This window comes from Phacochoerus africanus, chromosome 1, assembly GCF_016906955.1.
Source record: "Phacochoerus africanus isolate WHEZ1 chromosome 1, ROS_Pafr_v1, whole genome shotgun sequence".
Taxonomy (NCBI): domain Eukaryota; kingdom Metazoa; phylum Chordata; class Mammalia; order Artiodactyla; family Suidae; genus Phacochoerus; species Phacochoerus africanus.
Genome location: NC_062544.1, coordinates 221,216,804 through 221,241,549, shown reverse-complemented (window position 1 = coordinate 221,241,549; position 24,746 = coordinate 221,216,804). Strand labels below are relative to the sequence as shown.

At 42.3% G+C, this 24,746-nt stretch overlaps 1 protein-coding gene across 4 annotated transcripts in view; it reads left to right on the top strand.

Annotated features, from left to right (window-relative positions):
• The window catches only part of PLA1A (phospholipase A1 member A), a 36,180-nt gene extending 28,525 nt beyond the window's left edge, over window positions 1-7,655 (top strand). For 3 of the 4 annotated variants that reach the window (XM_047791471.1, XM_047791476.1, XM_047791498.1), the window contains 3 exons: window positions 2,833-2,941; window positions 6,185-6,349; window positions 7,226-7,655. In XM_047791471.1, coding sequence (XP_047647427.1) covers window positions 2,833-2,941; window positions 6,185-6,349; window positions 7,226-7,310 — 359 coding nt within the window. In that variant the 3' untranslated portion in view covers window positions 7,311-7,655. The remainder of the gene's footprint in view (window positions 1-2,832; window positions 2,942-6,184; window positions 6,350-7,225) is intronic. The other variant, XM_047791487.1, reaches the window with a different exon arrangement.
• Window positions 7,656-24,746: the final 17,091 nt, after the last annotated feature.

The window sequence follows — 24,746 nt, the reverse complement described above, 5'->3', positions numbered from 1 at the left end:
CACTGCAATTCATTGAGGCTAAGATGGCAGCATTTGGAAAGATGCTGCATGTGAGAGAAAAGGGTGTCTTAGGATCTATGCATGTATTACAGGCTGACTCATTCTCCTTCCCAGTGCTATTTTTGTCTTCACTAGGTTGACTCTACTTCCTGATTAGTTATTCTAGGGTCCTGTCTGGTTTATTGTGTGTTCAGAACAGAGTATGCTGGGTTGGGTGGGTACTTATATGGTCACCCTAATTCTGACTGATTTTCTGATCAGCTGGTATCTGGTTAGTTGGTGGAGGGATCTTTGTGGCCATACCTCCCTGGCACTAGAAGACTTGGTGAAGTGTGAGACAGAGCCCGAAGCTCAGGCTCTGTGGTCCCCCACATCTGGATTTGAATCTCAGCTTCTCCACTTAGCAGCTGTGTGATTAGGAGCAAGTTTCTTACCTTTTCTGAACCTCTATATACTTGTGCAGAAAATGGGAAAAATAATAGTACCTACTTCAAAGAATCAATTGTGAGGATAAAGTCAAATACATAGGACACAGGCAATCACCAGCACAGTGACTGAACTCAGTAAGTGATCAATCCCGTTCCTCTGTCAGTGGGAGAGTTTGGGAGCCAAGATGGGGATATTTCTAACTTCATGCCAGGAAGAATTCATGGCTGCTTCTTAGAAATAAAGTGGGTTACAAGAGTCAGGGTTGGTCTTTTCACATGTATCAGCTCATTTGACAACCTAACCCTGAGTGGAGATGTGCCCAAGCCTACACCGATAGGTGAAGTCAGGATTCAACTCCAGGTCTTCTGACTCCTAAATCTCTACTCTTTCCATGCCACCACCTGCCTCCACACTTGCATCTTTGCCCCTCTCCAGAGAACCTGTATTCTCTTTTTAGCTATATTTGTCAGCTACTCAGGGGTCCTTGGTGCCCCTCAAGAGGTCAGCCTGGGGGAGGTTGCTTTGTCCAGGCCAGAAGCCATGCTGCTGGGACCAGACATCTCGCTTCTACTTCCAGCTCCAGGACAGCTCCAAGTGGGCCTGAGCTGGCTCCTCCCTGTCTGCACAGCCAGGGAGCCTGAGGAACACTGGAGGTTAAAGGCATTTCTGGGTCTCTGCTGAGGGAGATTCATTGAGCCATCATTTTTCTGAATGTTTCATATTTGTTGTGAGACACCATTCACCAAGCCCCCAAAAGCATGGGTGTGTCTATTTAAAACCTCAGAAGGGTACAGAAAGAAAGAACACTCATTTGCATGCATGCTCTGAGCCTTCCATTCTGAGCATCAAAGCTGGGCCCCTCCTCTCCTGGGAGGTACGGGCTATCCACCTGGTAGTCCACGCAGCTCCCTGTTTGTGCCTGCTCCCAGGACATCATGCTTTGGGCTCCCATTACCTAGCATTCTTGGCCTGCCTTGGCCTCAGCAGTGCTCACTAGGACAGTGGTCACCCTTGACCCCTGCCAGGCAGGCACCAACATGGACAGAGAATCTTCTCAAAATAATCATTTCTCTAATAGTATCACTTTTCTCGTGTAGAGCAATGTTTCACACAAAGTGTTTTCTATTACCTCATTTAATCATCATCGTGTTCTCTGAGTTGATGTTGGGGGTTATTGATAGTAGATGAAGGAACTAAGGCACAGAGAGGTTTAGTGTCTTAGGCAAGGCCACAAAACAGGTAAACAGAAGGGACTGGCTTTAGTTCCAGTTCCACCGGCACACCATCTATGGCTCACATCGTATTTCCCATGTCATGCCCCTGTGCAGGTTGGATTTCCCACCTAACCAGCATTAGCAGATTTGACCTTCTTAGGGCTTCCAGAGTAATCAGAGAAAAGAGAAGCAGAACCTCAGGAAACATTCTTTTTTTTTTTTTTTTCAGCCACACCCATGGCATATGGAGGCTTACCTCTCTTGCTAGAGGGACAGCAAATCTTGGGGTATCACCATGAACAAGAATGCTTACCCAGTCTATGTTGACAATACCAGATTTTTTTTTTTTTTTGCCATGCCCGTGGCATGTGAAAGTTCTCAAGAAGGGACTAAATCCATGCCACAGCAGCGACCCAAGCCCCAAGCCATTGCAGTGACAACACCAGATTCTTAACCTGCTTGCCACAAGGGAACTCCGACAATACCAGCTTGGAGAACCCCAGTGTCTGTACTGCCTGGGAGGGTAGAGAGGCCACATGAGCACCCAGCCACCATAAGGAGGGCAATAGTCATCTCCTACATACCCAGTGGGTTCTCTGACACTGTGTGTGTGTGTGTGGGGGGGTGCTATATTTTGTGAGTTAATTATTTAGTATAAAATAGATCCTTTTTGGTGCTTTCAAAGTCACACCATGGGATAATGTCATCAGAAAGGAATGGGACATTCTAGTATTATAAGGGATAATAAAAATAAACATGTACTAGGGCCCCCTGTGGCTCAGAGGGTTGAGGATCTGGCGTTGTCACTGCTGTTGCTCGAGGTCACTGTTGTGGCAAGGGGTCAATCCCTGGCCTGGGAATTTATGCATGCTATGGGTGCAGCCAACCCCCCAACCCCCCAAAAAAAACCATGTACTGAATGATTCCTAGGTACAGGCACTGTCTAAGGACAGTGTAATGTATATATTTACATTTAATTCTCATTCAGATCTGTAAGGTATCTTCTTTTATTATCCCAGTTTATACTTGAAGAAGCTGAGGACCTGCAACAACCAGTAATCCACTCCAGGTCACACAGCTGTTAAGAGATTGAGCAAGCTTCCTAACTGCCCTGCTGCTCTCTGGGGCTTTTGGTGCATTACACCTACTGACCTCTGGCCTGGTTATCTGCTCTGCTTTGGTTTCCTAGTGCATCACAGCCTCGTGGAGTTTTACTTGCAGGAGCCAAGAAACAAGGACACCTGCATCACGGTCACCTTCCTTAGCAGCAATGTCACCTCCTCAGTCAAGATCACCATGTGCGTAAGCATCCTTCATGGCTGGCTTCTCGCCTTCCATTTACACACACGCACATATATCCTAGGACCAGCACTGTGTCATCAATGATGGCTGAGGGGAGCCAGTTAGGCTGGGGATGAGGTTGAGCGTGGCACCTACCACAGACACATGCTGGGCAATCAGGATTAGTACTGGGTCCAAGCATAGTGTATTCAGACAATAGCAGACAAGCAGGCAGGCAGCAGTAATGGCATGTCTCCCAGGTGGTGAGAACAAGGGAACTGGGTCCCTGATAGGAAATAGGGTCCAGAATCCAGGCAGGGGGGGCATCAGTGATGTCAGCAGGTAGGACCTCAGTCACTGGCGCAGGGAAGGCTGGCCAGAGCCTGGGAAGCACCCACTCCTGGACAGGGGCTGGGGTTGGGGGGAACAAGAAGTGGCAGTGGTACTAGGTGGGTTACCAGAACATACTCCCAAGTAGAGAGTCAGTTAGTAAATGAGTGCAAGGGAAGGGCCAGCAAGGTTGATGCTGAGTGGTGCCAGTCCCTGGAACTTGGGCCTGGCAGCTGATGGGACCAGGCTTGAGGTGAGCAGGCAGAGAGCCTCAACTATAGGGATCTGCAAGCCCAGCAGAGGACAGGAACAGCAGCAGTGGTACACGTTTCTTTAAAAAGCAATTGGTGGAGTTCCCGTCGTGGCGCAGTGGTTAACGAATCCGACTAGGAACCATGAGGTTGCGGGTTCAGTCCCTGCCCTTGCTCAGTGGGTTAACGATCCAGCGTTGCCGTGAGCTGTGGTGTAGGTTGCAGACGCGGCTCGGATCCCGCGTTGCTGTGGCTCTGGTGTAGGCCGGTGGCTACAGCTCCAATTCAACCCCTAGCCTGGGAACCTCCATATGCCACGGGAGCGGCCCAAGAAATAGCAACAACAACAACAAAAGACAAAAAAAAAAAAAAGCTATTGGTTAGTTACTCACAAGGCAGTAGGAGACAGACTAATCAGATAAGTCACTGTCTCAATTAGGGTCCAGTCTGGAAACCAGAGCCCAAGAGAGGCAGTCCAACAGAAGGAATGTCACATGAGGAACTAATTACAAATGGGGGGAGAGCTGAAAACCCCAAAGGAAGATGGGGAGGCAATGCAGAGATCAGCTACAGGAGTCACTCCCACCCCAGGGCAGAGCCAGGTGGGGTTGGTGGAACACAGAGTCAAATGGGGAGGGGGGCTAACTGGCAGGAGCTGGAAGCAGGGAGGAAATGCAGCCCCTCTGAATCCCTGCCCAAAGCAGTCTCCTGCCTGTGCTGAGGAGCCTGAGAAGTGTGGTTTTCAGGGGGATAGATGGAGCACAAACAGGGATGTGACCAGTGGCCATACATAGAAAAGCACTATTGTCAGCCGTGGCAGATGCTGTGAGAACAAATAAGATGGAGCCTGACCAAGTGAGGAAAAATGATGTTTGAGGAAAGATCTGAAGGACTTGCAGGATCCTTCCCTGCAGGCAGGGATGGTGAGATACAACCCTGGGAGCAGACATCAGTGGAACCTGGTGTGGGCAGATGGGGCTGGAGGGGCAAGGCAGGGCCAGACGGCGCCACTCCTGGAAGGACAGGCTAGGGATTTTGGGTTTTATCCTGAGAGCAGTCTGGGGAGCTACTACTCTTTTAAACAGGAGAGTGACAGGATCAGATTTGGGTTAGAAATATTTCTTAGGCTGCAGTGATGGACATTAGCTGTGCTGTCATGGAAACTGTGCTGTAAGTTTCCCTTGGGCTTCCCCTGGAGCCCACACATCTGGGCTCCCAAATACCCTGCCACTAGCCAGGGTTCCAGCTCACACAGGTCTTGGGGTATCCATGTGAGCCTTGCAAATTATAGCTGAGTAGTTTTCATTAGATCAGCTCAAGGTCATGTTACTTCTCCAAGGGTGTTTTTATCACCTCTCCAGTTACTGGTAGATGCAACAACACTGGCAGGAATCATGACAATGACACAGGACTCTGGCTGCTCCTTAGAATCACCTGGAGAGCTTTAAAGAATACTGACAGCAAGCCCCAACCCAGACTAATCACAGTAGAATCTCCAGGCCTCCACCACTACACTTTTAGAAGCTCCCCAAGTGATTGGGATGGACATCCATAGGTTCCTTCTTTCTTCTCCTAAAAGAGATTTGCAGTACTGTTTTGAATAAGGCTGTCAGGACATGATTATCTTCAATTCCTCAATTTCTGTTTCCTCTTGCAGAACAGAATTTGGAAAAAAAAAAAAAATATGGGGAGGGTTTACGTGTGGTCTTTCTCCCACTTTCTATAAATTTGTGAAATCCCAAGATTTCCTTCCAATTAGAAAATTTACCATCCCCAGGCCATTCACTCACAGCATCCTTTATAGCCCTTCTATTTTGCAGGCTCTCCATCCAAGCAGCCTTGTAAAGTGAACAGTGCTTCTTATTTTTTCCTCAAAATACGTCAAAACACTTCTAAATTGAGAGAAAGAAAGAAAGAAAGAGAAAGGAAAACTGCTTTTAAACTAACTTTTATGGGATCTTCCTCAATAGGAGAAAACTAACTATATGACTAACCCTAGAAAGTACACAAAGACATTTCATCAGTCTACAGAGGCCAGAAAGGAAAGGGAAACCATGCTTGGCTCACACTGCACCCAAGACCACGCAGGGAGGGGAAAGCAGCGCCCTCCAGGCTCTCTCTCTTTCTCATGGTCCCTCTTTCTCAGCCCAGAGGGGACTAGAATGGGCCATAGCCCAGAGCAGGGCACGGGGAGGGAGGGCTGGGGCTGTGTGACTCCAAAGCCACAGCTGGGAGGAGACCACACTGGACTTCAAGGCCTATTTGTTTATTTGTTTGTTTACCTGTTTCCATCAACACATTCATACTCAGTCTAAAATAGAGTAATCCTCACATAAAATTCTTGGAACTGAGCGTCCTAGAAGAGGCCTCTACTTCCAGGTAGATGGACCTGAGAAGTGAAGATGTTCACTAACTATGACACTTTTTCCAGATGTGAAAATCCAAGAGCTACTCTTTTGCTTGCAGGTCCACATAATCACTTTCAAAAGTCAACACCTGTTTTCTGTGTCAAGCTCAAAGCTGTGGGGGGTGGGCCAAGGGGCTGGTGAGGGTGATGCAGAGGACCGTGTGCCCACCTTCCAGGAGCTAACTGACCAAGCTGCCTACAGAGCCCCTAGCAGCCAAGGGGACACAGAGGCCAAGTGTGCAACAGTAAGTTACTTTCCCTTTCCTTTGCAGACCTAGACAGCAACACCAGGGGAAAGGAATCATAGCTCACCCCAGTCCTCAGTGCCAGATAAACCAAGTCAAACTCAAGTTTCAGGCTTCCCACCGGGTTTGGAAAAAAGACCGGACTACTATTATCGGAAAGTTCTGCACTGCTCCTTTGCCTGTCAATGACAAGTAAGCCCAGTACCCACCCCACCCCAGACGCCCCACAAGGACTAATCCTGACCTTGGATGTGACCTTTGTTGATAGGTAATCTCATCACAGTGATGAGCTTCCCTGATTCAAAGATGACAAAGATCCAGGATTTTCCTAAGCCTCCTGAAGGGCCATCTTGGGTTGGGATGCTATAGAGCCAAAGAAGGTGGACTTTAATTCCCCATTCCCACTTTAACATAAGAAGCTACGGGAGTTCCCATTGTGGCTCAGCGGTAACGAACCCGATTAGAATCCGTGAGGATGTGGGTTTGATCCCTGGCCACTCTCAGTGGGTTAAGGATCCGATCCTGTGTTGCTGTGAGCTGTCGTGTAGGTCACAGACAAGTCTCAGATCTGGCATTGCTGTGGCTGTGACATAGGCAGGCAGCTATAGCTCTGATTCAACCCCTAGCCTGGGAACTTCCATATGCCATGGGTGGGGCCCTTAAAAAAAAAAAGAAAGAAACTCCATTTTATCTGATACATATGTATATATCCTGCTTTCTGTATCTGTTCTGTTTAGTCTCTCTATAAGATTTTATTGGAACAAAGATGGCTCATTGCATATTTCCTTTTCTTTGGCCTCCACTGGTCACATTCATGGGTGTGGATCCACAATCCCTATCCCCTTGACTCTGCCTCTAGTAGGCACTGAGTGTTAGTCTTCTGCACCTGGGCCCTCAGAGGACAGGAACAGGCATCTATAGTAATCCAGGAGTAACCGTCCTATAGACAACAGTGTACCTCTCTCACCTGACATCACGGAAATGCAAGCACACAACTCCTAGCCTTCTCTCTCAACCTACCAGGAACATGTCCTGAGCACACACTCTCTTGTTGCTCTTCTCTTGCAGTAAAAAGACGGTCTGCTTACCTGAGCCAGTGAACTTACAAGCAAGTGAGACTGTTTCTCGTGACCTGAAAATAACCTGTATATAGTATAAAGCAGGATACAATTCTCTGGATTGGGGTGGGGCTGGTGGGGGTGGGGCTGGTGAGGGTTCAACTTATTCTAAGCCATTACTACTAAGAAAGAATGCAGAAATCTTGGTTATTTCCCGCATAACTAGCCGCCTTAGAGAGTACAGATAGCTCATTTTATAGGGCTTTATCTCCATTGTCAAAGAGCCTTACAAAGATGCCATTTCAGCTTTCCTATTCATACTTAACTGCAGTTGTCCCATATCCTTGGGCCTCTATACCTAGGAGTCAATAGAAACGTATATGGAGAAAAGGCTTTTTTTTTTTTTTTCCCAAATAAAACTCCATGGAGTATCTGAATCATTTGTTTTATTGGAATGGAATTCTTTTATGTACAAAAAATGAGATTTATAGTCTGGGATTGGAGAAAACAGTAGCTGCTGAATTCTCTGTATTATAATAGCAGTTAAAAAGAAGTGTTTGGTGTAAGAGAGAGGATGGAGGGCGGAGAGGAAGATGGTGCCACTCCCTTGACTTCGCCCTCTCGGGATATCTGGAAGGTTTGGGGATCAGAGAGATCTTTTGGAATATAGGTGAATTTTCTTTCTTTCTTTCTTTTTTTTTCTTTTTTTTTCTTTTAAGGGCTGCACACTTGGCACATGGAGGTTCCCAGGCTAGGGGAACAATTGAAGCTACAGCTGCCAGCCTACACCACAGGCACAGCAACGTGGGATCGAAGCCATGTCTGCGACCCACACCACAGTTCACAGCAACGCTGGATCCTTAACCCACTGAGTGATGCCAGGGATCGAACTCGCAACCTCATGGTTCCTAGTCGGATTTGTTTCCACTGTGCCCCAACGGGAACTCCTAGGTGGATTTTCTCTGGATCAGTGTTTCCCAAACTTTGATCTTTATAAATATCCTTGTATCAAGCCACAGTCTAGCAAGAAACAGAAGTTACACTCAAATTGTGCAAATGGAGGAGAATTTAATAAAAGGACCATTTACAAAGGTGTTGGTAGCAAGTGAGGAAACCACAAGGGCAGTGGGTCTGTTACTGCCCTGGGTCTGAAAAGGCTAGAGGAAGGAGGACCAAACTCTGAAGACAGGTCTGCAGGACCTTCGGTCAAGGGACATAGTCTCAGGGCAGCAATCCTACAGTGAGGGAACCAGGGAAAGAGATTCTCCACTCTCACTCTTCTTTCCTCCCTCATTCTGCTGCTGGTGCTCCCACTCAGTGACTCCAACCAGAAGCCAGAAGCCAGGAGGCACGTTGATGTGGTGAGAGTGGCTGGGTAGGGTGAGTGCAGGAACAGAGAGGCATGGCACAGACCTTCACCACTTTCTGCAGAGCCAGGGACTCCTCGATTCCTCTATACGTAATGATTTTGTTGAACTCTCAAAAATCATTTTAGCCATTTTTAAGTGTAGGATTCAGTAGTATTAGTGCAGTCACAGTATTGTGCAACCATTACCACTCTCCATCTCCAGAACGAGTGTGCCCATTAAATAACTCTCTGTTGCCTCTTCTCCCCCTCACCCCACCTGCCCTCCCCACTAACCATCATTGTAATTTCTGTCTCCGTGAATTCTACTCTTCTAGAATCATATAATATTTGTCTTTTTCTGTATGGCTCTTTTCACCTAGCATAATGTTTTCAAGGTTCATCCATGTTGCAGCATGTGTCAGAATTTCCTTCCTTTTCGAGGGTGAATCATAGTCCTCTGTATTATAAATCACATTTTTAAAAATTGATTTATCCGTCAATGGATACCCAGGTTGTTTTCACCTTTGGGGTATTGGGAATAATGCTGCTGTGCACATGGGTGTATAAATAACATGTATGTACTTTTAAAAAGACCTAAATGGTTTGAAAGGAAACTGCTGACTTGCCGATTCACTCTCCACAGTAAAGTCTGGCCGGATGAAGTAAGCAACACGCTGCAATCTGCTCCATCTGGGCCGCATCACAGGAGAGAAGCTTCAGCCTTTGCCCAAAGGACAGGTGATGCACTGTCAATGCTCACACACACCCTTTGTCCACCCCAGTCAGCAGGAGAACATGGCTGAAGAAACTTCCTCCATATGCAGGCACAGAGTTTTTTCTTTTTTTTTTCAAAACCCCTGTTTTGTTTACTCCCTCCCTTTACTCCACCCAGGTTCCAGGAACCACCTACCCTGAGCTGAATGCGCCTGCATTTCCTCCCTCCAGCTTCATGGTATTGCTAACATGCTTGCTATCTTGGGAGCCATTGCTTAGCGCAGAGCCCTCCTCAGTTTTCTCTGCTGCTGTTTACTTTTCAAAGTGTGTGTAAATCATGCTGATGTGGTCACGATTATGTTTTATGTAATGCTAATGCAGACTGACATTACACTGACCTGCCCTGTTTTCCCCTGTCCTCATACTTTCTGTTTTGCTCCTGGGCACAGTCCTTTGTTTCTTTATTAATATATATTCTTACTTTAAATAACTCTCTGTTATTTAAAGAGACTCTCTATTATTTAACTCTCTGTTATTTAAAGAGACCGTATGACTCTCTCACATATTATTTTGTTCCCCATCAGAAATTTTAGATCATAACCTTAAATAGAAAGCCAGTTTCTCTTATCATAAAGTAATCCTGAAAATAAATACAATGAGAACTTAAGAATGTTTAAAATACCAACTAGATATTGTTGTTTGCAGAAGACCCTACTACACTTCAGGCCTGTTTTTTCCTTATTAAAAAGAAAAGTTTAACAAGTATGAGGAAGATTTTAAGAACTCAACACCAAATAGAGACTTTCTTCTATATATGTAATTAATAGACTGGAAGAAATTTAGAGCATGACTAGCAATTTTACCACAAGATTTGATGTTGTTCAGTACTGAGTCTATATGCTACTACCTTCACCTGTCTTGCCCAGGAGTGCAATGGCCCATACTCTTGAAAACCTGGCTTTAAATAGATAGGATGTGTGTGGGGTTAGGAAACAGGGAGTGGTAACAAGGAACTTACTTGATGGGAAAGCAAAGGCTGAGTGTGTGTCTCCCCTCCATGCTCATGGGGCTCACACTCTCTGCTGGGAACTTTTCACCAACAGAGACTACTACAGAAGTAGCCCAATTCGAGTCAGCCCTGCCCTTAAGACATGATTTGCAGAGGCTTCCCCTCTCTGGTCATTCTACTCTGAGTATGCTCGGTTTGTACCGCAGTCCCAGGACTGGCTCCATGTGCCAGGCCTTCTCCCTGAGGGTACACCAGAGGCACATGTTCATTTGTTCTTCATTGTAATCCCCCATGGCTTCACCCGAGTCACTTTAGGGTTACCTACAGTTCTTCGGCATTTAAAAATCTGTATTCTTATTGATCTATCTTGCTTGTTTTCTTGTGGAGTTGATTTTTTTGAAACTTGAATGAACTTTCCATGTAACCCAATCCCATTGCATGTTATTACTGTAGTCTTTCCAACCTCTTGGGAACTTTCCATATTCTGATTTTATCCTTAAGAATACTTAGCTCTCCCTCCAAGGTTTATATCATTTTTATCTATATCTATATATAGATATTTATGACTTTTTTTGTAGATTCATTTTTTATATATATAGCTGAGAACTTGAAAGGAGAAGGTCAAAGGTAGAGACCTACTTCTAGAAGCATATTTAAGATCAAGCAATACTCTGAGCCTTCACATATATTTCTTGTTCATGTTTATCTTGGCTACTTACATTTTGTGTAAAAAGTTTCAGTATTTTATATTTACAACAATCTCTTGATTTGAGAGAGAGAGAAAAAAAAAAGATTAATTTAGTTTTAGCATAACTTAATTCCCAGAAATGCAGGCTCCTAATAATTGAAGCTACTTCAGTGCAGTAGCAGGCTGCTAAAATGCAGGCTACTTCATTTGCTATATATATGTGAGCAAACTTTTTAGTAATTTGTTCCTGGACTTTCCTGGGAGTCAACATCAAACTTCCCCATCTCTAATTTCAGGAACCTTTGTTTTCTGGTCTCTGGAACAAATGTATCCACCGACTGTCTTCTAACTCTTCTTTGTGACTATCTAGTGATTATTGAACAAAGACTCCAGTCACCCCATGAGGTCTTCCTGAAGCAAAATTATAATTCAGGTTTTGTGTACCAGGATTCATTTAAAGCAGTTGAGTGATCTCTTTTCAAGCTTGGTCTTCATATTAATCCCCCCAATCCACTCCACTTTACTATATGTATTTTTTAAATTACAAAAGCAATGCATGTTCATTTTAACAAGTCACACTCCAGATACATAGTTACCATGTCACCAAGGTAATCAACGCTAATAGCTTGGTGTATTTCCTTCTACACATTTATCTACACTTTTTACAGCTGCACCCTTGGCATATGGAGGTTCCCAGGCTAGGGGGGCCACAGCCACAGCAATGCCCGATCTGAGCCTCATCTATGACCTACACCACAGATCACAGCAACACCAGATCCTTAACCCACTGAGCGACCCAGAGATCGAAACTGCATCCCTGTGGATGGTAATCAGATTCGTTTCTGCTGAGCCATGATGGGAACTCCTGTTTGTTTGTTTGTTTTTAACAAAAATTAAATCATAGCACACACACATCATTCTGCAATTTTCCTTTGTTGTTTCACAATATATCACGAATATTCCTCCTATGTATAGGTGCTATACATAATTTATTCCCTGCATGTATACATTCCACAGGATGCGCATGCCATAATTTAGCCAACCATTTTCTTTGTGACGATATTAAGGTTGTTTGCAGTTTTTTTCAACTGCAAATGATGTTGCAATAAGTATATTTGTATATCTGTTCTCACACTGATGCCTGCATTTCTATATGATAGATTTCTTTGGTGAGAATTGCTAGGTCAACAGATATATCAAGCAGTTAGTAACGCTGGATTACTTACCAAAAATTCATGTCAATTTGCATACATTCTGACCATGGTTGAAAGAAATAGTTTCCTTGCAATTACTTATTTGAGTAATTGCCTCCCTATGATAAGTAACCCAAATCACCAAATTTCTCCTTTGTAATTACCATGTGGTGTCCAACACTTTCCAAGTTGTCCAACCAGTTACCATCTGTGAAACTGGAATGACATTCTTTCCTTCAGAAGTATAGGGGTCTGAGGTTTTATACCTTTTTATGATGGACATTCGTTGAGACACAGTAGTCTTCAAGGCAGTGAAACTTCCTAGGGGTGAGCAGTGATGAACTTTTTAAAATAAAGGCTATCGGTATTTATATTATAAAATTCAACTAATTAAAACATTTTCAGTCAATGCAGAAAGTTATGAAAGCTCAAGTGAAAAGCTAAAACTTCCTGAGCATTTAGTATGTGCTAGGTAGCATTCTAATCCCTTTTTGTAAGTTATTTTATGCAATTCTCCCAACAATTCCTGAGGGACAGGGAAATTATGCAACTTCCCTGTGGTTTGACAACTAGCAGTGGGTAAGATCAGGATTGACACCAAGCCATCTGACTCTGTCACCTGGACTCTAATTACCATATTATAAGTTATACATGTAAACTTGTTCAAGTTGGTTTCTGGTACTTAGATATCTTACCCAAAATATCTTATCTAAATAGAGACCTCCTTAATCTGGCCCCATTCTATCTAACTAAAACTATCTGCCATTTTCTCCAGTATCCCCCTAAAAGATACTGTGGATAATGTCATCTCCAAGCCTTTGTGCCTGCTGTCCCCACCACCCCTGTTCAGATTCTACCAGTTACTCTGGTTCCACTTCCAGTTCTGTCTCCTTCCAGGAAGCCTGGCCACCCACACGCCATTGCAATTGATACCTGTACAGCCTCATAATGATGGCTTATTCCATGTTGGTCAGGCTTCTGTGATGGGATTGCAAGGTCCTTAAAGGCAAGGATTATGTTTTCTCATTCTCTGAGTCTCCCACATCGTAAGCATGCAATAAAATCGCCTTGAATTTAAAGACAGTGTTGTAATGACGTAGACAAAGGCAAGGAGAGATCAGGTACAGAGAGGCTTAACTCTAAAGGAGGAGTTGGTGTTTTTTCATAAGTTTCAGGAATGGACTTCATTTATTCAACTTATTTTAAAATGTCACCTGCTATTTTTACAATTTAACCTTTAAAAATCTCTAAAGGAGGAAGCACTGGTTGTATATAAAGGAAGTTATATTGAAACATAAATCTTCCCAAATTGCTGCATTCTCACCCAGTCCTTGATCACCTTGTTGAGTGGTCATGACATTCTGAAAGTGACATACTGCTTCTCTCAGCTTTAAACACACCTCTGACGTCACTCTTGGGCACACCCAGGACAGGAGGTGACCCTCACAGCTCTTTCTCCACCCCAGAGGAATTTGGCTCCTTCCCCTTGGAAAGATCTTGGAGGCAATGGGGCTACCCCCATGCCTGGGGTCCTTCCATGCCCTACGAAGGCCCTGAAGTCCTCCCTGATCCTCAGTATTCACCCCTCATTTGTGACACCATACTGTTTGTGTGCCCATTCAGTGTTCTGACAGCAGCTCAATCCAGGGAAAAATCCATACAAAATCAAATCAACATCTCCCCCAAAGTTGTTTTTCCTCTCCTTAGGAACAACTTCATCCAGGCTTGAAGCCTGAGTCACCTTTGACTCAGAACATTATCGTGCTTTTTTTAAAAAAAAGGCCATTTCCCTCCTTCCTCCCTAATACCTGGTTTACACTCAGACACCAATTGTCAGTTTCTTCAAAATTTGTCTGACATCTGTCCCTTCCTATCTGTTCCCTCAGACATGTGGTAAGACCCTGCATTTGGCACCAATCTCTGAACCAGTCTCTTCCTCCAGCTTATTCCTCCTCTAGTCCATTCTACAGATAATCCCTTCTACAAACGCTTTAAACTTATCGCTTTTCTGCTCCACAATTTTCCTAATTGCCAGACAGATAGCATCCTGTGGGGTGCAGGGACCACAGTCATAAATAAGAGTCCGCCCAGCCCTCCAGTGCCTCCAGAGGGAGTCTAGGGGGAGAGGAGGGATGAGTACACTGACCCCAAAGGGTCTGAGGGTCCTGCTGGGACAGGTGATGCTCATAGAGCTAGATGGAAATGGCACAAGTGTGGAAAAGGAGGGAACACTTGCACTAGCCTTGAGGGAGGAAAAGGGCTGACAGGGAGGGGCAGAGGGCAATTCTAGGCCATTGAACACCCGTCCATTGGCAGTTGGCAGTTGCAGTCATGTGCTGTGCAGAGGAGGACTCCCAGGAAAGCTCACGTCAGACAAGTGAACCAAAAGTGAAATAAGGTCTCATGATCTCTAGGGAAATTTCTGAGTAGGGGACATGTGGCAGCCTATAAATTCAATGACGATTAGAAGTGAAACCTCTGAGGGAACTGCTCACACTTTCTTTAGTCTACAGGAAACCAGGATGTCCAAAATATACAAGGAAGAAGGTAGAGAACCTTTAAGGTGGACTCGACTCCCCTGCCAGGCAGGTCCCCCCAGGGTCTGCCTCTCTGTTCACCCACCATCACATGCTCTGGCCCCTGGTACCTCACAACCTACTCGCCATTTCAACGGCCTTGACTTTTCACCTGGCTTTGTTCCCTATACTCAAGTCCCTCAAAACGTGGGTATTTGGGAAACAGCTAGGCTCTGGCAGGCCCTGTGGAGTGCACTGAATGCAGTGTCCCTTTGTACTGCTTTGAGAGCACCACTCCACTGCTCTCATCCCACTGCCTCGTGACTAGAGCTCAGATTGCACAGCCTGGGGCAGAGAGCCATTGCTTCTCTGGTGCAAGTAGGCCTTCCTTATACCTCCAGGCTGCATATATTTTACCTGGATTGCTTCTGCCTTTCCCAGTCTCTTAAAGCACAACTCAAAGTCACCTTCTCCATGAACCCTTCCTGATCCCAGAAATGGGAAGTGACACCTGATAAACTTCTGTGGCTCTTGTAGTAGTTTCAACCAGTTGTACAAGTTTTCCCACAATGGACAGGAGCAGTGCTTACTGTACATTTATCAGGGATCCAGCTTCACCTTAAACTAGCTATGAGCCTATTTACACAAGGGACTGAAGCATCTTCTGAGAGATTAATCCTCAAGAACTCAGGCCCAGTGAGCCTGACTTAATAAGTCATTGGTGGAGATGGAGGAGAGTGCATACGACTCATGTATCTTCTTTTGTAGATCTGGAACTCCTTCAGGGCAGAGATCATGAGTGATTTACCCAGCAAAGCATGTGGTGTCCTGAATAGTTTGACAGCAGTGGATATTTAGTAGGTACTCATGAGATAAAAGAATATTTACTGTCCTCCCCTTGAGCAAAAAATACTGTATGTCAGGCTTTATTTCTGAAAATGTGAAGTTATAACCCAAAGATTTTTTTTCACAGGCATGGATCTCTAGGGTGGGATTATTGTAAGAGGTTCACAAATACATATCATGTCAAGAATTTTATGTAGACTGAATAAATACAATGCTTTATACATATATGTAATGGTCTGTTTCAAATACATAAAGAGATACTATTATGCTTAATTTTTTTAAATCTACAAATTTATTTCTAACCCTTATTGGAACCCAAAAATCTTTTGCCATTACATATAACATTAGCTACTAAGCAAAACTTCTAACATATAAGGTTTGTTTGAAAACAAACAGGAGTTCCTGTCGTGGCTCCACGGAAACAAATCTGACTAGTATCCATGAGGAGGCAGGTTTGATCCCTGGCCTCGTTCAGTGGGTTAAGGATCCGATGTTGCCGTGAGCTGTGGTGTAGTTTGCATATGTGGCTTGGATATGGCGTTGCTGTGGCTGTGGTGTAGGCCAGCAGCTACAGCTCCAATTCAACCCCCAGTCTGGGAACCTCCATACGCTGAGGGTGTAGCACTAAAAAGACAACAAACAAACAAACACACATTAAAAATGTTCCTGGAGTTCCCCGTTGTGGCACAGCAGAAACAAATCCAATTAGTATCCATGAGGATGCAGGTTTGATCCCTGGACTTACTCAGTGGGTTGGGGATCCATCATTGCTGTGAGCTGTGGTGTAGGTCAAAGACGTGGCTTGGATCCCGTGTTGTTGTGGCTGTGGTGTAAGCCAACAGCTATGGCTCTAATTTGACCCCTAGTCTGGGAACTTCCATATGCTGAGGGCGAGGCCCTAAAAAGCAAAAAAATAAATAAAAGATAAAAGAGGTTCCCATCCTGAAGAACCTCTGCTATGCACCACATAACTGTAACAACAGCCTGGGCCGACCTCCAGCTTAGGGAGTGGCCCCACTCCTCAGGTAACATTGAGTCTCAATTTGCAATGAATAATGAGCCTTTTTTTGTTGTTTGCTTATTGCTTCATTCACTCTCTATAACAGCCCTCAGGAATTGACAAGAGAGCTGCTGGATTTCTCCAGATGGATAAAGGGCTTCTATTGTGAAATGTACGAGGAAGAGGCAGAAATCAAATAAGAAAGAAAATAAAAAAGTGTGATTTTAGGAGAAAATGAGAAAAGAACAGAAAAGCTATATGGGACACACTAAAAAGTTCTGCAAAGCTCATAATAGGAATCCTAAAAGGAGAGGGAAGAGAAGATAGAGCTCTGAAGAAATTCCAATCAGGACAAGAGGACAGAGGGTGATGGTGAGAGGAGGTAGGTCTCTTAGCTGGGATGGTGAAACATCAAGCTGAGAACTGAATGACAAGAAGAACTCAGGAGAAGGAGTGATTGAAAAGCATTACATAGAGAAAGAAAAACTGCAGGACCTTAATTTGGAAAGGAGCTGTGTGTATAAGGAGTCCCCAAAAGTCTAGTGTGGCTGAAACATGATAAGTGAGAATAAGAGCAGAATAGAGTATGGTTGTAGAGACAGGCAGGGTGGGCTTGTGGGTCATAAGTGGCTAAAAGAGTAACATTCATCAGACATTTCTTTTACCTCCCACATTTCCCAGTCCCTTTAATCAACATAGCACAGAGTTGATTATTAAGGAGGTCCATGTGACTAGCTCTAGTTAATAAACTGTGAGCAGAAGGGATGTGTGTCATTTCTGGGCTGAAGTATGAAAGAGTCACATAGCAAGATCAAACTGTTTCTCTCTTAAGGTAGAAACCACAGCCAGAAGGTCAAAGTAGGCTTACTCATTGAGTTCCAACATGAAGACATTTGCTCTGATGTGTCATGCAGATTCTTAGTAGACTATAAGTAAAAGCAATAAATCTTTGTGCTTTTAAGTTATAATAAGCTGATCTTGGCTAACATCACATGGTAAGAAGTGCAGACTTTATTCTAAGTGTAATGAGAATTTTTTTTTTTTAATTTGAGTAAGAGAGTGAAGAGATTATATTCATGTGGAAATAACCGTTTCATGTAGAGTAGATTATGGGGAGGAAGAACAGGAGAAATCAAGAGCCAGTTCTATTAAAGTTAATCTAAGTATAAAGTAGTGGTGGCATGCAATTAGTGGTGGCAATGTATGTAGTAAGTTGAATTTGGGATATATTTTGAAAACATAACTAACAACATTAATGGAAAGACTCCAAAGTTTTGGGCTTTCATGATTTAGTGAAGAAGGGAGAGAGGGCAGATGTCATCTGGGTGGGGTGGGAATGAAGAGTTATAAAACTGTTTTGTTTAAAGATCTCTTCCAGGAGTTCCCTTCATGGCTAGCAGTAACAAACCCAGGTAGTATCCATGAGGACGCAGGTTTGATCCCTGGGCTCACTTGGGGGGTTAAGGATCTAGCGTTTCGGTGAACTGTGGTGTAAGTCGTGCACACGGCTGGGATCCCAATTGCTGTGGCTGTGGTGTAGGTCAGCAGCAACAGCTCCCATTGGACCCCTAGCCTGGGAACTTCCACATGCCTCGGGTGTGGCCCTAAAAAGCCAAAAAAAAAAAAACCCAAACAAACAAACAAAAGAAAAAACCTCTTCCCAAGGGTGGGGGAAAAAGAGATAGAGTAGGTACTTCCCAACTCCTTTTGCAAAGTCAGCATAACCTTGATATTAAAACCTGATAATAAGGGAGTTCCCATCGTGGCTCAGCAGAAACAAATCTGACTAGTATCCATGAGGACACAGGTTCAATCCCTGGCTTGCTCAGTGGGTTAAAGGATCCAGCGTTGCCATGAGCTGTGGTGTGGGTCACAGACATAGCTTGGATTTGGCGTTGCTATGGCTGTGGCAGGCCAGTGGCTACAGCTCCAATTCAGCCCCTAGCCTGGGAATCTCCACATGCTGTGGGTGTAGCTCTAAAAAAACACAAAAACAGAAAAATAAAACAAAACAAAAATTGACAATGATATGACAAGATACATGTAAAAACCCTAAACAAAGTATTTACAAACCAAGTTCATAAATATATAAAGAGGAAAATACATCACAATACAATTGGATTTGTTCCAAGGATGCAAGTTTGTTTTAACATTTGCGTATCTATTAATGTAGTTCATTAACAGAATAAAGGAGAAAAAAAAACTGTGGTGTAGGTCAAAGATACAGCTGGGATCTGGCATTGCCTTGGCTGTGGTATAGCTGCAGCTCCGATTTGACCCCTAGCCTGGGAACTACCATATGCCACAGGTATGACCCTAAAAAGATGAAAAAAAATGAACTCTTAACAAATTAGGATTAAAACATCCTCAATCTGATAGGAATATTATACAAAACCTAATAGCACAGGTTATGCTTAATGGTGAAATACTGACAGGTATGAGAGAAGGATGTCTTCATCACCCCTGCTATTCTCCCTGTATTTGAGGTCTCACTCACTGCAACATGGCACCAAAAGAAGAAGGAAAGTGGGAGAGGAGTGGAAAGAGGGTGGAAGGGGGAGGTATAGGTCAGGGAGGAAGAAACAAAGCTGTCATTATTTATAGATGACATGAATGTATCTATGGAAAATCCTGAAGACTCCATGGATTAGTAATTAGAATTGATAAGTGGATTTATCAAGACCTCCAGATGCCCACTTACAGCAATGGACAGATCATCCAAACAGAAAACCAATAAAGAAACACAGGCCCTGAATGAAGCGTTAGACCAGATGGACTTTATAGGTATTTATAGGACATTCCATCCAAAAACAACAGAAGTCACATTCTTCTCAAGTGCACATGGAACATTCTCTAAGATTGATCACATCCTGGGATACAAATCAAACCTTGGTAACTTTAAGAAAATTGAAATCATATCAAGCATCTTTTCTGACCACAATGCTATATGACTGGAAATCAGCAACAAGAAAAAAACTGCAAAAAATACAAACACATGGACACTAAACAATATGGTACTAAACAACCAATGGATCACTGAAGAACTCAAAGAGGAAATTAAAAAATACCTAGAAGTAAATGGCAACAAAGATACGACACTCCAAAACCTATGGGATGTAGCAAAAGCCGTTCTAAGAGGGAAGTTTATAGCAATATAAGCCAACCTCAGGAAACAAGGAAAAGCTAATATAAAAAACATAACTTTACCTAAGCAGCAAGAGAGAGAACAGACAAGACCTAAAGTTAGTAGAAGGAAAGAAATCATAAAGATCAAAACAGAAACCAGTGAAATAGAAATGAAGAAAACCACAGATAAGATCAATGAAACAAAAAGCTGGTTCTTTGAAAAGGTCAACAAAATTGATAAACCCTTAGCCAGACTTATCAAGAAAAAAAGAGAGAGGACTCAATAAAATTAGAAATGCAAAAGGAGAAGTAACAACAGACATCACAGAAATACAAAGGGTCATAAGAGACTACTACATGCAACTATATGCCAATCAAACGGAAAACCTAGAAGAAATGGACAAATTCTTAGGAAAGTACAATCTTCCAAGACTAAACCAAGATGAAATAGAAAAGATGAATGGACCAATCACAAGTACTGAAATTGAAACTATGATTTAAAAACTTCCAACAAACAAAAGTCCAAGGCCAGATGGCTTCACAGGCGAATTCTATCAAATATTTAGAGGAGAGCTAACACCTATCCTTCTGAAACTATTCAAAAAAAATTGCAGGGGAAGGAACACTCCCAAACTCCTTCTCTGAGGTCACCATCATCCTGATACCAAAACCAGACAAAGATACCACAAAAAAGGAAAACTACAGGCCAATTTCACTGATGAACATCGATGCAAAAATCCTCAACAAAATACTAGCAAACCAAAGCCAACAATACATTAAAAGGACTGTACATTATGATCAAGTAGGATTTATCCCAAAGATGCAAAGATTCTTCAATATCTGCAAATCAATCAGTGTGATACACCACATTAACAAACTGAAGAATAAAAACATCCTGTCCTCTCAATAGATGAAGAAAAAGCCTTTTACAAAATCCAGCACCCATTTCTGATAAAAAATCCTTCAGAAAGTGAGCACAGAGGGAACCTACCTCAACATAATAAAGGCCATATATGACAAACCCAGAATAAGACAAGGATGTCTGCTCTCACCACTACTATTCAACATAGTTTTGGAAGTCCTAACCATGGCAATCAGAGAAGTAAAAGAAATAAAAGGAATCCAATGTGGAAAGGAAGAAGTAAAACTATCACTATTTGCAGATGACAAGATACTATACCTAGAGAATCCTAAAGATGCTACCAGAACTGTTAGAGCTCATCAATGAATTTGGCAAAGTCGCAAAATACAAAATTAATACACAGAAATCAACTGCATTTCTATATACTAATAACAAAAGATCGGAAAGAGAAACAGGGAAACGATCCCACTTACCATCACATCAAAAAGAATAAAATACTTAGGAATAAACCTACCTAAAGAGAAAAAAGACCTGTACTCTGAAAACTATAAGACACTCATGAAAGAAATCAAAGATGACACAAACAGATGGAAAGATATACCATGCTCTTGGATTAGAAGAATCAAAATTATCAAAATGACTATACTACCCGAGGCAATCTACAGATTCAATGCAATCCCTATCAAATTATCAAGGACAGTTCTCACAGAACTAGAACAAAATAGCTTAAAGTTTGTTGGGAAGCCCAAAAGACCCAAAATAGCCAAAGCCATTCTGAAAAAGAAAAATGGAGCTGGAGGAATCAGGCTCCCTGCCTTCAGACTATACTACAAAGCCACAGTCATCAAAATCATATGATACTGGCACAAAGACAGAAACATTGGTCAGTGGAACAGGATAGAAAGCACCTACAGTTAACTCATCTATGACAAATTCTATACATTGCAAAAATATACAATGTAGAAAAGACAGCCCCTTCAATAAGCGGTGCTGGGAAAATTGGACAGCCACATGTAAAAGAATGAAATTAGAACACTTCTTAACACCATACACACACCAAAAAAACCTCAAAATGGATGAAAGACCTAAGTATAAGACCAGATACTATAAGACTCTTAGGGGAAAACAGGCCAAATACTCTCTGACATAAACCACAGCAACATCTTCTTAGATCCACCTCTTAGAGTAATAACAATAAAACCAAAAATAAACAAATAGGACTTTAAATTAAACTTAAAAGTTTATGTACAGCAAAGGAAACCCTAAACAAAATGAAAAGACCACCCACAGAATGGGAGAAAATCTTTGCAAAGGAAGCGACTGACAAGGGATTCATCTCCAAAATTTATAAACACCTTCTGCAGCTCCATACCAAAAAACCAAACAACCCCATCAAAAAATGGGAAGAAGATCTAAACAGACAGTTCTCCAAAGAAGACATACAGATGGCCAAAAAACACATGAACAGATGTTCAACATTTATTCTAATTATTAGAGAAATGCAAATCAAAACCACTATGAGGTACCACCTTACACCGGCCAGAGTGGCCATCATCAAAAAGTCTACAAACAATAAATGCTGGAGAGGGTGTGGAGAAAAAGGAACCCTACTACACTGTTGGTGGTAATGTAAATTGGTGCAACCACTGTGGAAAACAATATGGCGATTTCTCAGCAAACTAAACATAGAATTATCATTTGATCCAGCAATCTCACTCCTGGGCATCTATCCAGAGAAAACCATGACTCGAAAAGACGCATGTACTCCAATGTTCATTGAAGCACTATATACAATAGCCAAGACATGGAAACAACCTAAATGCCCATTGACAGAGGAGTGGATAAAGAAGAGGTGGTACATATACACAATGGAATATTACTCAGCCATTAATAGGAAAGAAATAATGGCATTTGCAGCAAGATGGATGGACTTAGAAATTATCATGCTAAGTGAAGTCAGTCAGACAATGAGATACCAACATGAAATGCTGTCACTTGCATGTGAAATCTAAAAAAAGGACAGACTGAACTTCTTTGCAGAACATATACTGACTCACAGACTTTGAAAAACTTATGGTTTCCAAATGAGACAGGTTGGGAGGTAGGGGGATGTACTGAGTGTTTGGGAGGGAAATGTTATAAAATTTGGTTGTGATGATTGTGGTACAACTAAAAACAAAAAGACCTCTGGATGGAAGGTGAAGATACAAAAATCCATTCTATTTCTGTATACCAGTAATAAAATATGAAAAAGTAAAAAAATTAAACAGTAGCATTTACGGTAGCATCAAATTCATCAAATACCTAGAAATAAATCTAACAAATCTGTGCAAGGACAACTACATGGAAAACCACAAAACACTGTTGAGAGAAAAATTTTAAAACCAAAATCAACAAAGTGCTATACTATGTCCATAGATTGAAAAATCAATATTATAAACATATTAACTCTTTACCAACATAATCCACAATGTGAATGTATTTCTAATAAAACCCCAGAAGAGTTTATATTTTTGTGGAAATTAACAAGGCGATTCTAAAATATATATGGAAATACAAAAGGAAGAGCTAAGAAGTACCAAAAATTGACGAAAAACAAAGTTTGAAGACCACAAGATATCAAAACTTATAAAGCTACAATAATTACAACCAGGTAGTATTGTCAACAGGTAGAAAAATAGAGTAATGGAACAGAATGGAAGATCCAGATACAAATCTACAGATATATGGATACTTGATTTATGACAAAGGGAACACTGAAAACTAGTGGGGATAGGATAATTCTTTCGGCAAGTAATGCTGTCTATTGGAGATCAACCAGAAAATAATAAATTTGATCCTCACCTTATACCATACACAAAAATCGAATCCAGGTTGTGCGTAGATCTAACTGTGAAATGTAAAACAATAAAGCATGTAGAAGGTGACAGAGAATATCTCCAAGGGCAGAAAAGACTTCTTAAACATAACCCACAAAGCACTAATGATGAAGGAAAAGACTGATAAATTACTACATGAAATTAAGAACTTATGTTCATCAAAAGACACCATTTAGAGAAAGAAAGTCACCAACTGGGAAAATATATTTGAATACATGTAAGCAACACAGGACTTTTAATGTGAATATTTAAAGAATTCCTTAAACTCAATGAGAAAAGCATACAGAGAAATGGACAAGAACTAGAAGAGACACTTCACAATAGAGACTATCCAAATGGCTAACAAAAACACAAAAAAGGTAGCCAACCTTATTATTTATCAGGGAAATGAAAATGAAAACCACAATGATATGCTGCTACATACAGCAGAATGGCTAAAATAAAAATTTTAAAAAGACAATGCCGACTCTTGGGGAGGATGAGAAGCATCCAGAACACTCAGACACTGCTAGTGCGACTATTAATTGGAACGATCCCTTAGGAAAAGTTCCGCACTGTTTACTATAGTGGAGCACATGCATACCCAATGCCTCGGTAATTTCAGCATCCCCAAAATGTGTACATATGTGTACCAAAAGACAAGCTGGAGAATGTTCCTAGTAGCCCTGTTCGTAATCGCCCCAAGCCAGAAACTAATTACCCAAACGCCCATCAATGGTAGAAGGGATAAATAAATGTGGTAGACCACGCGACACAGTGCTATAACAATGGCAAAATGAACAAACTACTGAGAAAGCAAGGGATGCCCCTTCTTCAGCTGTTCCAGCCCTCAGCTGTTTGAGTCTTCCAGGCCTGGGCCCCAGACACAGGAAAGAATAAGACTTTGAGGTGATTCTTGCCGTAGCGTGAGAAACCTTGAGTGAGAACAGCCCAGCTGAGCCCAGCCAAGCAGAGCAAAACAAATTATTGTGACTATTTTAAGTTGCTGCTTTAGGGATGAATGTTACACAACCATAGGTAACCAGAATATATGTGGAGGTAAGTAGGGGAAAAATAAAGTGGAATATGTTAAATTTGTAAATCTCCTTTAAAATATTTAAGGAATTTTAATTAAATAAATTTGTAAAAATCCCTCTAAAAACTAGTGTTTAACATTAGGGTCATAAATAGAGTGAGAGATTTGTAAATTGAACTTAAAAGCTTAAGGGCAAACTAGGTTCCAAACTTGCTACACCCATAAGTTGAATCTTAATTGAAAAAAATCTTAAACAAAACAAGACAAAACAGTGGAAACTTCTTGGATAGCTGACTTCACTGATCCTTTCAGAAAGTTGAAAGAAACAACATAAG